The sequence below is a fragment of the Melanerpes formicivorus genome, unplaced genomic scaffold (genome assembly GCF_026170545.1).
Source record: "Melanerpes formicivorus ecotype bairdi unplaced genomic scaffold, bMelFor1.0.p_v2 SCAF_30, whole genome shotgun sequence".
Lineage (NCBI taxonomy): Eukaryota > Metazoa > Chordata > Aves > Piciformes > Picidae > Melanerpes > Melanerpes formicivorus.
This window is the reverse complement of record NW_027142382.1, coordinates 948572-963373: the sequence shown is the minus strand read 5'-3', so window position 1 is coordinate 963373 and position 14802 is coordinate 948572. Positions and strand designations below refer to the sequence as shown.

Below are 14802 nucleotides of genomic sequence, written 5' to 3'. Positions count from 1 at the left end.
AAGATATGGAGTGGTTCTGTACAACTAATATTTCTGTATTAGATTATACAAGTTTAAGAAATTATAGACAGCCTTCCATCCCTCCCTCTTAGTTAGATGCTAGCCAGTTTCAATTACTAGCTGCTTCAGAGATTAGTATTACAGGAGTGGATCCTCACCACTGTCTTTATTTTTTTCTGAGCAGTTATATGCTTCTTAATATACACTGACATATTGGAATAGTTGTTTTAAAATATTTTGGATCAGTCTGATCTGTCAGCATCTTTGTGAGCACTACTTAAGCACATGTTTTAGAGTGGAGGAAAAAAAAAATAGTGTGTGTTGATCTAAGTGCTTATTTAGTGTTACTCTCACTTAACATGGGATAATGCATGGTACTATAAGAGCTGTAAGTGCTGCCAGAGATGTTTTCCAGTTTGGGAACTGAAGTTTCTTTCTCTTACATAGTAGCAAATCACTTTTTTTGCTAGGCCACTGAGCTCAGCCCTCAGAGCTTGCCACTTAAATGAAAAATATGCTAACAGTTTAATAGTATCCTTTGTGAGCCCTAATTGATTTCTTGTAATACCATCAGTGCATTTCACAGTCTTATTAAATTGAGTTATTTCTGCAGAAATTAAGGGTAAGAAAACAAATGCCTCTAGAATATAATTATTTTCATAATCTGTTTTAATTATAATTCAGTCCCTTCGAAAGCAGAGATTTTATCTTAATAAATTTAATAAATTATATCTGAGTAATTAATATGCTGTTTATTGGATGGCATTGTTGGCTGCCTTCGAATCTCAAAAGGATTATACATTTTGGAATGCAAGGAAAAACTTCATTCTACATATTACAAACCATGACTGTGAAGAATATTTAAACAGAACAATAATCTTTTTGCTTCTTTTTGGTAGAATTAAGAGACCTGTTTTGTCTCTTGGATTTTAGGGTTTCTTCTTTCTTTGACTTCTCTCTTTAATGAGAATACCAGAAATATTAAATGCTATTTTCCCACGTTTTGTTGGGACATTACTCAAATGATGCAATGTTAATCTGTCCCATGGATTCAGAGCATTGGGGTTGGGGGTAGTGGTGTTGCTTGTGTTTATGAGGGGGGTTGGGTCTTCTGCTTGCTTGTATTGTCTTTCTAAGGTGATTCTTTTAAGTTTTGACTGAGGGCAATTAAAAAAAGCCTTTTGAGTGGGTCCATCAGAACATTATTCTGTATCTGGCTGCACATGGCTTGGATGGATGAATGGTTTACTGGGTTAAATAAAGGGCTGGATGTCTGGCCCCAAAGAGTGGTGGTGAATAGAGTTAAATCCAGTTGGTGGATAGTCACCATTGGTGTTCCCCAGGTATCTTTAGCACCTTTATGAATGATCTGGGTGAGGGAATTGAGTGCACCCTCAGTAAGTTTGCAGATGACTCCAAATTGGGTAGGAGTGTTGATCTGCTTGAAGGTAGGAAGGCTCTACAAAGGGACCTGGACAAGCTGGATTGATGTGCTGAGGTCAGTTGTATGAGGTTTAACAAGGCTGAGCACCAGGCACTTGGGTCATGAGAGCCCTATGCAATGCCACAGATATGTGAAAGACTGTCTGGAAAACTGCCTGGCAGAAAGGACTTGAGTGTGCTGGTTGGTAGCTGGCTGAACATGAACCAGCAGTGTGCTCAGGTGGCCAGGAAGGCCAATGGCATAATGTGGCCAGCAGGGATAGGGAAGTGATTGTAGCGCTGTACTTGGGAAAGGTGAAGCCTCACGTTGATTACTGTTTTAATTTTTGAGCCCCTCATAACAAGAAGGACCTTGAGTTGCTGGAATATGTCCAAAGAAAGACAATGTATTGTATATTGTCATTCAGATGTTTAACAAAAGAACAGAAAATTCTTCTATTGCTGTAGTTTTCAGTATGAAGAGTGGCTTAACCATGATGTATGTGCATGAAGAAGAGATCATGTTCACTATTCTGAATCTAAGATTTTCTATTTCTTATTGCCCCTGTACTCAAGCACTGGTTAGGCCACACCTTGAGGATTGTGTCCACCTCTGGGCCCCTCAATTCAAGAAAGATGTTGAGTTGATGGAACGTGTCCAGAGAAGGGCAACAAAGCTTGTGAGGGGCCTGGAGCACAAGCCCTATGAGGAGAGGCTGAGGGAAATGGGGTTATTTAGCCTGGAGAAGAGGAGGCTCAGGGGAGACCTTATTGCAGTCTACAACTACCTGAAGGGAGGTTGTAGCCAGGTGGGGGTTAGTCTCTTCTCCCAAGCAACCAGCACCAGAACAAGAGGACACAGTCTCAAGCTGCACCAGGGGAGGTTTAGGTTTCATGTTAGGAAGAAATTCTTCACAGAAAGAGTGATTGGCTATTGGAATGTGTTGCCCAGGGAGGTGGTGGAGTCACCATCACTGGAAGTGTTTAAAAAGAGATTGGATGAGGCACTTAGTGACATGGTTTAGTTGATTAGATGATGTTGAGTGATAGGTTGGACTTGATGGTCTTGAAGGTCTTTTCCAACCTGGTTAATTCTGTATTCTGTCCATGAAGAAGAGCTCGCACTCCTCCTAAGATGCCCCTGGTGATGTACCTACTACAGGATAAGCAATGCTATTATGTAGAGAATGGCAACCTGTGCTGTCTATAAAAATCCAGTCCATTTTTAAGATTTTTAAAATTGGATAACTTTCAAGTAAGGCATTCAGTAGTTTTCTCAATTTCAGAATGAAAAAAAAATAAACATCTAAGAATTATTTGTTTTCACAAAATATTTGGGAAAAGCAAATACAATGTTAAAGGATCAAAAATACATGGAAATGTGAAACTCATTTGTCTCTTAGGGCAGATTGTTGTTGTTGTGGGTTTACACCACACGGAATGTGGAACTGCCCTAAAAGGGTAAATAACCACATGTACCCAGAATTTGGAAGTTAAAGAAAATAATGTTTACAAAAGTAGATTAAATACAAAAGTACACTAAATACAAAAGGTACTAACCATGTACAAACATGTATGTACATATACAACTAGACAATTGCTCAGCTATAACCTGTACAGGCACCCACCACGACAACCACCTTGTGCACAAGGAGAGCCCACAACGCCCTAGACAAAGCCCAGAGGGCTGTGTACTGTGTCCTTCTCATCCCAGCTAGTGTCCTTACCAATAGCCTAAACAGTGATTGGCAGAGAGGAGCAAAAACAAGTTCAGAAGGGAGGCAAAGAGAGAAAAACAAGAGAGAAAGAAATGCTGTGCTCCCAAACTATATAGACATTTGCAGAACTGATGAAATGGAATAAATGTATCATTTATATTCCATTCAGGCCCTTTGAGATCATCCATCCCACTGGACTCGAGTTCTCTGGAAAAACTTATTTACAATTGGCACACTAGTCCCTTAACTTGCAACAGCTGTATTCCAACAGAACCATTTTGGTTTTACTATCCTCTGCAGCAATTTACTTATGTCCTTGTTGAAAAACATGTTAAGCCAGTGCCACTTGACAAACCTTATGTTATTTTGTTTTTCTTTTCTCACTTCAATTAGTGTATCAGGTTTTAGGATGGCTTAACATTACCTACCAAGGATTACAACCCCCTGTTCACACCAAACAGGAATTGGAAAAGAGATTAACACTTAGAAATTTCATGGCCTCCTTGGAAAAGTCACAATGAATTACAACTTGGGAAATTATAGCTGCTAAAATCAAATATCTTAGTCTCTGATTAAATAACTCTAAAACTAGACAGGAAATCAATCTAGATTACCAGAGATTTGTAGACTAAACATAGGTGTGCATTAAATTACTTGATGTACTGCAAATCATCAAATGGCTTTACTACATATTTTCTCAGCTTAAAAAATTACTCATCACACTGCTTTTAGACAGGTATGCATGTAATGTAATAGCTAAGTAATAGCTAAGTAGCCTTGGCTGACTTTTATTAATGAACAATATATCATACATCCCTGCTCATATTTCTAAATCCATATTTAGCTCAAATCCAATATAAAAAAAAATTAGTAAGTACATACGATACCTACGGTGCACATGCATGCTGATAGAATACAGATATACTTCAACATCTTTTCAGCAGCAAAATTGCTGGGGCCTTTAGCCATCTTTTCCAATCTAGAAATCAGATCTCCCCCAAAGATAACATAGACTTTATATTTTTAAAAGTTTATTTTATCATGTAAGTGATAGAAATCTCTCTCACAATTTATCACATTCATGAAACACACAAAGCCCACCAAATTTAACTGTTTTTAGGGTTTAAAGTCTTAAACCCAATATCCATAGGTTTTAAGTCACAAAAATTAATAATTAAATTAGTCAGACCATGAAGTGGCCAGGAACTATTTAGTGATTTTGTAATAATGACAAATAAGGAAGCAATCTTTGATTAAAGTGAACCAGGGAATTACTTCATTTTGTTGCTTTGTTGCAGTTTTGTTTTGATTTGTTTCATTTAATTGTGTATGTTTCAGTCAGAAGTACTTGTGCTTGGTTGTTTTTGCCAGATTAATTCCAATTAGTACATCTCAGGAGAAAAGGTAAAAAAGGAACCCTACTTTCCAAATATACATATTAGCCACAGAACTTGCACTGTATCTGCAAACTTACCTTAATTGGTGCATGAAATATATGTAGTGTGTTTTTGTTATATTTTTATTTAGTGATTAAGATTGGTTTTCTTTCTACAAGTGTTGAAACTGACTATTTGTGATTGCACAGGGTTTGTGAGCGTGAAGCTGCACTGGAATCAGCCTTAAAAATGCTGCAGCAATTCTACCTGGATCTTGAAAAGTTCCTTGCTTGGCTTACAGAAGCTGAAACAACTGCAAATGTTCTGCAGGATGCGACACACAAAGAAAAGATACTAGAGGATGCCAAAACTGTCCGGGAGCTCATGAAACAGTGGCAGGTAAGTCAAGTATTTTCAATTTAGAGATGTGGTATCCAAAGTGGTGGATTTTTTATTTTTTTTTTTTTCCAGTGTGCAGCTACTCCACAAAACTGAAGTTGCCCTGAAAAAAGGAGAACTGGTACAACCTTTATGTATAGCTTTGGGAATTGGTGCAGGGATCTAACGTGAGTCACATCAAGAGTCTGTCTGGCATCTTTCAGCGTATAACACATTTGGAAAACTGCCTTGAAATACAGCTATTAAATGCACAGAAAGAGAAATTTGCTGAAATGGGTGTTAAGATACCAATTAATTACCAAGCCACAGTCTTGAATCGAGCACTCAACAGACATGAGCATTTATTAAGCATTGCTGATATTTATAGAAGATAGATAAATGATGTAATTTATTCTCTCTAACTTGACTGAATTAATTTTTCCATCATTCTTTAATACAAGAAAAATATTAATTTGATATTTGTCTGACTGCTGTCAACATGCTCTCTTTTGATAACAGAAAGACATAATAATTCAAATTTTCTTAGTATCTGGAGGACAGTTTGCTGAAGGCTGATTTTCTTCTGCAAGTAAGAAATGTTGAAAAAGAGACGGAGTGTTGTATTTGGTGTTCCAGAGAACCTTGAGAAGAAAGAGGAAAAAAAAAGGCAAAAAAAAAAAAGGAAAAACAGAAAAATTGGTTGAGGTCGTGCTGTTGAAATACTTTGTTATACTTTCACTGTGCTTTCTTCACTCACAGAGCGGTCTGCACAAACATCCTTGTGAGATCTTAGATTTCTTAAATATGAGGTTGGTTGGCTGTTTGGAAGGCAGGGTCCTTTCTTCTAGTATTCTTTGACAGAGTGTGACTTTCACATTGACAGAAAGATCAAAACTGGAAGTTTCAGACACCAAGGGCTCTATGCCTTTATTTATGAACATACTGTGAAAAACATTAGTTATAAGTGATTATGTTGAGTTAGTACATCTGATGGAAATACCGCCTGCTTCTTTTGACACTATTAATTCAGGGTTTTAACCATTTCGCTTAACTGTTGCAACATTCCATTACGTCATACTTCACCATGAGGGTAGTGAGACATTGGAACAGGTTGCCCAGAGAGGTGGTGGAAGCCTCATCCCTGGAAGAGTAAAAACTATTGTAGTCTCCCCTCATACCCTATGTCAGGTGTGTTGGAACTAAGTAATCTTTAAGGTTTCTTCCAACTCAAACCATTCTATGCTATGGACTTAGATGTGTGGTCTGTCTCTTGTTCTTGATGCAATTAGATGGACTTTGATGGTTTGAAAATAGTTTGTAGTAGTCCTGAAATGTTTTGGTTGTGCTTTGATCTGTTATTTTTAGGCAATAGGCATGAAGCAATGGTTTTATAAAGAACCTTTTACACAAACAATGAAATCCCAGAATTTCTGATTTCAGTAGTAGCTTTATCTTCTGTTCACTGAGAATGTTTCTCTCACCCTTAGTGATTCATCAGTTTTCTGATTCACAACTCTCAAGCTTTAATTTCTGTTTTTTAAAAACTAGGAAAATAATCTTTTACTGTGTGGAAATGTTTTATATAACTGAAGTTGCTTGTTTAGGAAAATTTGTAGGTGTTTCTTTAGTTTATCCTGTTCAGAACCTGTTAGCTCAAATGTCACTAGGAAAGATTAATCTCCCTCTAGTACTTCCACAGCAGAAGGAGAAGCGTGAGACTTGCATAACTGCCCATTCTCATTACCTGATGATGTAATTATGTTAAACTGTTGCATTATAAACACACTCTTTGTTATATAAGCATGTATTTGCATGCATCATTTGTCTGAACTGACAGCAGCGTAATAGTTGAGGTGATTCACACAGAATACTTGCCGAAGGATTTTCAAGGATGCAAACCAGTTACTCCAAGGAGTTGTTTAATTATGTGCTGCTTTATATTGTCTAGTTGAAATACATCATGTGTCCCCATGAGGCCTGGTTTGATAAGTAAACATATGAAGGAGACTAAAATAATTGATTTTACTTACTGATTTCATACTTCCAGTGATACAAACTCTCAACTGCATTAATTATTCTTCTGGATTGTTTTGTTGGCAATAATTGTATCTGACATTTTATATTGCTTATGTGATACAAACTGCTTATTAGATACAATTGCGGATTTATTCTGTTATTTTATGAATACAATCATTTAATATTAAGTCTGTAGATTAATCACAGGAGTGTTTTTCACTGAAAATTTGACAAAGAATACCGCATGTGGCACTCGGTTAAACAGTAACTACAGAATGCTTTGTGCCATATACACAAGTTACCAAATGTGTCTGAAATAATTTATGATGACTGATGAATTATTGGTAGAGTGACTGAAAATATGACAGCATATGATAAATGAAGCTAGCTTAGTAACTTTGGCATGAAATACACAGCAGATTAATTTTTATTACCACCTTCATGCTCACTTAACCTATAACCTCAGTAGTTTTCTATTAGATGCAGGAGTTCTGCGGCTGATAATACAAAAACTATGCAGTGCCCTAAGTTATAAATACAAATGCATGTTATAGGCAGTACCCATATTTTCTCAGTAAGTTGTTTTTATCTCAGAGAAGAGGTGTGAACAGCAGACAGGGCACTCGTCTCTTCTATTCCTATCAAGTACTTCAAAAACGCTCACCTATTTTTAAGGTGTCCAAGCACCTGTTTGCAGCAGTAGAAAGCTGAGGAGATTCACATTCCTTACTCCTCTCAGTTATTTAGCAGTATAGGTTCTCTGAGAGAGTAAAACTTTTTTTCCAACTTTTTTTTTTTCTCCAAACATAATTTATATGTAATTTCCTAGCACCGTTAATTTTGTGACATGATATATGGGTTAGACGATGAACGTGAGCAACTGGGAAGAGAGACAATCTGTAACATCCTGCTCAGCTTCAGCTGGCTTTACAAAATAAAAAGAAAAAAAAAAAAAAAGCAATTTTCTAGTACCTCCAGTGGTTGTTCTGAAACATTTTGTCACTCAATTCTGCTTGAAATTGTTCTCTGGAAGCTCTAAATATCAAATACAGTCTTCCTTCACTTATGTTTTTAAAGTTTGATCCTCAAGATTTGCTTTTTACACTAACCTGCTACTAATTCTGAAATGAAATCAGTTCTATAGTATCTGAAAAGGTGCCAGAGGTGCCTCACTCCACTGAGTAACAGAAGAGAAATTCTGAACTCCAGGTTTTAACACAAGAGCTATTACAGTCTAATCTGAGACAGGGCAGGATATTATCTTGGAGTGAAAAGCTACCTGACAAAGGACAATAAAGATTAATGAAAGTTTGGACCATCTTTCATATGAGGAGATGCTGAGAGAGCTAGCACTGTTGATCCTGAAGAAGAGAAGGCTCAGGGGAGGCTCTCATCCACATGTATAAATACTTGGCTGGAATGTGTAATGAGGACTAAACCATGGTTTTCTCTGTAGTACTGAGACTGGACAACAAGCAGTAGGCACAAACTGAAACATAGGAGTTTCCAGGTTAGCAAAAGAGAGAAAAAGAAGTAGAAAGGAAATATTGTAAGGATAGTGGAATCATGAAATGGCCTGTCCAGAGAAGTTGTGGCATCTCCATTATTGGAGATCTTCAAACCCTGGCTGGATATGACATGGAGCAGCCTGCTCTGAGAGGGTGATTAGATCAGCTTTTTTTATAGATGCACCTTCCTGTATTGACTGTTCTGAAATTTTTGTGATCTCTGATCAGATCACATAATCACTGGTCATATAGTCAGTCATTCTGTAGCCTTCTGTAGTATTTTTGCATAAATATATAAATTGAAAAGCTTTAATATGACATAGTAAGAAACTGAAAACTTTCTTGCTATCTCAAGAAAATTTTATCAACATCCCTGCAAGATCTGTGTGTAAGTGAGTGAGGAGGAGAAGTGGATAGTAAAAAGAGAAACATGAAGTAAGGAAAAGGCACCACAGAGAATAAAACATAATTATATATTTTAAAATTATTCTTTGTAGTGGATAATGATGTGGGAACTTAGAGGTGAAAGCTAGAAATGAACAACAAAAATAGTAGAAGCATTTTTCAGATTGAAATGAAGTAAAAGTGGGGTTTCTTTTTCATAATTGAAAGCTGCAACCTTGGGCCTCCAAGTGTTGTTTTTTTTTCTTCTAATCCATTACCATTACTCTTACAGCTAAAATAAATATTTCCTCAAAAATGATCATGCAGACATGAATGATGACTTGCTTGAAATAATAATTATTTTTAATTGAATTTTACTTTGCTAATGTGTTGTCAGATTGATGCTTTTGCACAAACAGTGGGAACTGTTAGCACAATTCTGGATTGAGATTTCATACAGGCTGTGGTCCTTCTGATTATATCTACTCACACTGAGTTCCTAGTTTGCTGGTAAGATCACATATTTTGGTAAAATAATATTGTGTTGTGTTAATACCCATATTTTTATTTGAGTGCATTGGAAGGAGGGGAAAGAAGTAATTTACAACATGAAAAGGTAGCTTCTGATAACATTGAAAACCTATGAGTGCATTGCATCTATAACTATGCCTAAAGAGCAGGACAAGGACAGTACCTATGTGCAGTCAAGTTCTGTGGTATATTTTTGTTTTTTGAAGCATAGATATATGTGATAGATACAATAACCCTGTAGCACAAAGGGACAGAGATACTCTAACATAGTTTAATGTCATGCTACTCAACTATGTTATGATTAATTTACTGTGACAGAAGACAGCAATAAGGACATTGTTAGTTAAGAGTATATAATCTACAGTCCTATGAAATGGTGTAAAAGTGGTGAAATTAATGAAACTTCTTATACACATAGCTATAAAGATATATCTGTATATAAATATGTATTTGTATTTGAGGCTTTAAGTCCTAAAAGACATGTAAATGAGTAACCTTTTCAAATGCATTCTAAGGATCAAGTCTGAAAATCACTTATGTTTGTTTATACTATTCTCATTTGTCATCTAGATTAGACTTGCTGCTTTATGGTTTATTTTTCTTTCTTGGAGAAGTAACAGTTTTGTTAAACTGTTAAACAGCCCAGCATGTGGTCCAGCTCTATCTCGTAATATTGATGTGCTGGTATTCTTGCTATCTTTTTGAGACTGATTTTGTTCCACTCACACAACAATGCCAATTTCAGCGTTACTTCCATACGATGATGTGCTGCTTCGTAGCTAAAGGATATTAAAAAGGGAAACAGAAGGCTTTCAGTTCAGGGAAGAATAACACAGAAAGAAGAGAAGAAAAGCTGGGAAATAGAGCAGCTGTGTAGATTCAAGTTGCTGCTTAGTGCTCTGTTAGCGGATAACTGAATACATTCACAGGAAGGTTTACATGCTGATTCTCAAAGGGGAAGGCAATGCCACAGCTGTTCTTAGCTGGATATCAAAGAGAAACAGTGAAACAGATAAAAGAAGCTGATACTTTTTGTTACATATTTTGTTTTCACAATTTTCATTTGAATTAGCTTTATCATAAAACCAGCAAATGTGTTGCTGTAGCTTACCTAGGAGTGGATACATTAATGATATACTCTATTTCTACCATTCCTCTGTCAAAATTTAGAACAAAGCAGTGATAAATATTAAATTTCTTTCAGAAGGTAGAAGTCTCAGTTTATTGAGTGATAGAGTTCTTAGTGGGATGTAAGCATTCTTAAAACTTATTTCCAGGAAAATAAGCAGCTTTCATTTGTAAGAAATCTCACATAGAAAGTGGGTTTTGTGAGCAAGAAGATAGATAAGTTTCTGCCTTTAATTTGTTCTTTGCAAGTGTCATCATAATCAAGGTAGAAGAAAAATTCCATTTTTCAGATGTGCTAAATAATATGCTCACTTAGTTGACTTTTTTTCTTCTTTAAAAGCTCACTGAGGACACCAGAAGGATGGTCTTGTTTTCACTTGTAGATTAGCATTCAAACTCCATCAACTTTGGTTGCCTAATGACAGCACAAGGCGCAATGGGTAGAAGTTAAGGCATAAGAAGTTTCAAGTAAATATGAGGGGGGGGGGGAAAAATTCACTGTGAGGGTGTCAGAGCACTGACACTGGAGGTTGTGCAGTCCCCCTCTCTGGAGATATTCAAAATTTGCCTGGATGTGTTCCTGTGTAATCTGGTGTAGGTGATCCTCCTCTAGCAGGGGGCTTGGACTGGATGATCTTTCAAGGTCCCTTCCAGCCACTGAAATTCTGTGATTCTGTGAACTTAAAATATAGAATTATTTTTTTTCCAAACACAGATTAGATGAGAAAATCTTTTTTATCACAAAGTGCGAGATTGTGTTGTATCAAATAAGATCATTATTGAGTGTGGAAAACCACAAATAGAAATGGGATAGAGTGGGTAAGATAGTTTGCCATTATTCCTGAATATGTCTCTCCTCTGACTTAAAGAGAATCTAGGAAAAGCAGTTGGCTACAATAGGTAGCTAAAAAATTATGTTCTTATAGATATATATAAAAAACATGTGTGCTCTCTCTCTGTCAGGAGTGTAAATGTTAACAGTGTTTCACAAAGGTCTGACCATTCAATATATTTCTAAATTGTGCACTTCCTCAAGAAGTAATAGAAGAGAGCCAAATATTAATTCAGACTGCTGAAATCACTTCCCCCCCAATGATAACCATGAATTTAATCATAGTTAACGGTGAAGGTATTTTAATCGTAGTTAACTGTGAAGGTATTATGAAGATATGCCTAGAAATGGCATTCTGACAGATTACTCCAGGTTTTCACTGGCATCTTCTGTTGACCTCTTCATTCACATGAATGTCCCATAAGTGTTGGGGCAGTGACCAAGTCTTTGGTTTTTCTTTGCCTCACGGAGAAATGTTATTCTGACCTTGTCTTACCTCTTCACTGTCATCAAACAAGAAAGGTGTTAATGTTTTCTATTCCTCATATGATTCTTTTGCATAGAAAATTTCCTTGAAACCAAATATTTGTTCACTTAAGAAAAGGGTTTTGACACCTTTATGCTACTTTGTATGGTACAGGCTTTCCACTATTGCTTCAGTTCTACTGATTGTAGTTGTCAGGACATAGTTTCATTCAGGGTTGGAAGGGACCACAAGGATCATCTAGTTCCAACCCCCCTGCCATGGCCACAGGTATTAACCTACTCCATGGCTACCATAATCAGTCAGATTTGTGCACCAGATTCATAGTGAAGTTCTGCTTCTGAGGGGAGGGAAGGGAGCAAGATGAAGAGAAACTCCACTTGAGTGTGGAAATCCTTATACCTTCAGTTAACAAATCCTGTTAGTTCTCACTGGTAGAAGTCAATAATTAAGTTAAGGCTAACTATTCTTTTAGCACTAAAAAATTAGGCAGAACAGGCCTCAAAAGGGGAAGCATAGTGGGCAGTAAATCTATCTGCTATCCTGGGCAAACAAAAGGCTGATCTATTTATTTTCAGGTATGTTAAAGGGACACAATCCTCATCTTATTCAGACTTGTGGGGTCCTCCTTCTTTACTGTCTCTTTGTGCTTACTGTTTCTTTTAATTTTTTAAGTTGTTTTTGGTTGGTTTTTTTCTGTTAGATACTTGGTCATTAAGACAAGGAGGAGTCTTTTTAGGGTTATGATATGTTTTGGAAATTATTTATGCAAAGCTGTTCTCAGAATTTGGTTTAGCAGTTTACAAGAAGTGTAGGTGATTTGTGTCTTAGATATGCTAATCTAAGGTGCTTTGTGATTTAGAGGTGGAATTAAGTGGCTGCAATAACACAGTAGGTTTTAGCATTAGTCCTTTTCCGTGGAACAAATCTACTGAATTAGAATAGAGCTGGAAACAACTGGAAGAATGGGAGATCTGAAATTAGCTATGTGGTTTTGCCCTGTTAAATCAGAAGCTTTCAGATGGTGGTGTTACCGCATCTAAAACAGAAGAAGCTATTTATGAAAGAATACAGTAGCATAATATTTAAGGACAAATATGCTAGCAAATGGTCATCTAGGTCATTTTTAGCATGATATACTAACAGTCACCAGAGGCATTGGTATGTGAGTGAAAACATGTGGACTTTTGATTCCAAACAAATGGCTTCAATTCTGTACTGTCTGTATAGTTGAAAAGATGATGCAAACCCAAAAGAGGCCATGAGCACCGAGAAGTATGCATCTTGATCAATTCAGAGGACTAATATATTTCTTTTCTTGTATCTTTCTTTGCATATTTCTTTCATGCTGGAAGTCTCTATAGCTTTTGGAAGCTTGATTGACAAACTTGTATCAGTCAAAAAGATCTTTTGTCAGGTTACACTGAAAAATTATGAAATAACTGAATTAATCCTCAAAAGAGTCTGTGAGATAATTTTTAATGCCATAATTCTGGTTTCTGTTATCTGGATCAGTCATTACAGATTTCTTAGGGGAACATTGCCAATGGAGCAAAGACGAGATCTAACATGTAGCCCAAGCAGATTAAGGATGTAAATTATATTCTCTCCAGAAATACCATATATTATCTACTATATTAAACCTACTTCATTGTAATTTATACCTCCTGCTGCTAGTTTGGACACAGCCTTAATCGCTTTTCCTGAAACTGCTTCATAGTTCAGCAAAAATAGTAAGATGAATTTTCTAGAGGAGAGTACAAAAAAAACCTAAAAGATTGAGTGACTAAATTTCATTGTTGAACTTCAAAGGTCTTTTGCTGGGGAAAGCTTACAGTTGCTCTGCTATTTTTTCGTACTGTTTATATCAAAGTGTGTTTCACTGATCTATAAATGAAGTGGCAAATCCTTTCTTCCCGTAAACTGGAAACCTGCTGGAAGCTGCCAGATCAAAGCTATGAAATAAACCTGCTCTCACTTGCGTTACACCAACTACAGACACAACAGTGCATTAACCTCAACAGATCATCTCTTCCTTTTAACTCTAGTATTGTATTTCCATACCTCATGAGTCAGAGTTGAAACAGTGTTAGAATCCCAGTGTCTTGATTGGCTTCTAAAACTAAATTAGCCATTTCAATTTTGCCTTCAATTTGTGGTACAAAGAATACTATTGAGAGTTAGCACTGAGGGATTAATAATGCCAAGGAACGTTATTTCTGAAGTGTGAGCTATGACGTGACAGCTTATTTCATTATCTTCTGGTTCCTGTCAGACATCTAACCTACACATTTCACACCCAGGTTTTGCTGGGCTGCATGCTGCCTCACGAGAAAACAGGAGTGATTATGCAGTTTTAATCCAGCTCTGTAATCAGGCATGAAAGAAGCAAGGCTACAAATTGTCCTTAGTGCAAACTTGCAGCTGCAGGTATATTTCAAAAGCTAGGAATTCCTTGCACTAAGGCAAATCCTGGCAGTCTCAAATCCTGTTGGTATCAAAAGAAATGTTATAGACTATCAACACCTATTGTAGCTGTATTGTTTTCAGCATGTGAGCTGTTTTTATAATTATCTCACTTTTTTTTTGAGCCTTGTTTACTTAATTTGATTTTTCCTTTTCCTTAAATACTTTTTGAAGATCTTTACAGCACCTGACTGGAGGCTGGCATTTTTCATACAAGACTGGTGCAGATACTTAGTATAAAACAAGCAAATCTGATTCATTCTTTATTCTCATGTTCTTGTTCTGATGTTTCTTCTTCTTTTTGCTGCTGTATATTTTTCACTGTATGTCTAAATAATTTGGAACAAATAGAGACAAGCTGGTCCTGACAGAAATAGGAAAAAAAATACTCTATTAATTTAGTTTTAAAAACTTTGTAGAAATCTGTCTTTATTAACATGCCTTTTTGGTGTGTTTTTTTTGGTGTTCTGATTATTTTTTCTGTTTTCATTATGGCTCATAGCAGTGTAAATTAATTTAACATGAAAGGATGAAAACGTTGCTTTTGAAATGGTTCTCA

The 14802-nt window shown here is 36.4% G+C and overlaps 1 protein-coding gene across 8 annotated transcripts in view; it reads left to right on the top strand.

The window, feature by feature from the left end:
- The window catches only part of DMD (dystrophin), a 1318095-nt gene that overhangs the window by 1046283 nt on the left and 257010 nt on the right, over window positions 1–14802 (top strand). For all 8 annotated transcript variants that reach the window (XM_068155047.1, XM_068155048.1, XM_068155051.1 and 5 more), the window contains one exon: window positions 4726–4915. In XM_068155047.1, coding sequence (XP_068011148.1) covers window positions 4726–4915 — 190 coding nt within the window. The remainder of the gene's footprint in view (window positions 1–4725; window positions 4916–14802) is intronic.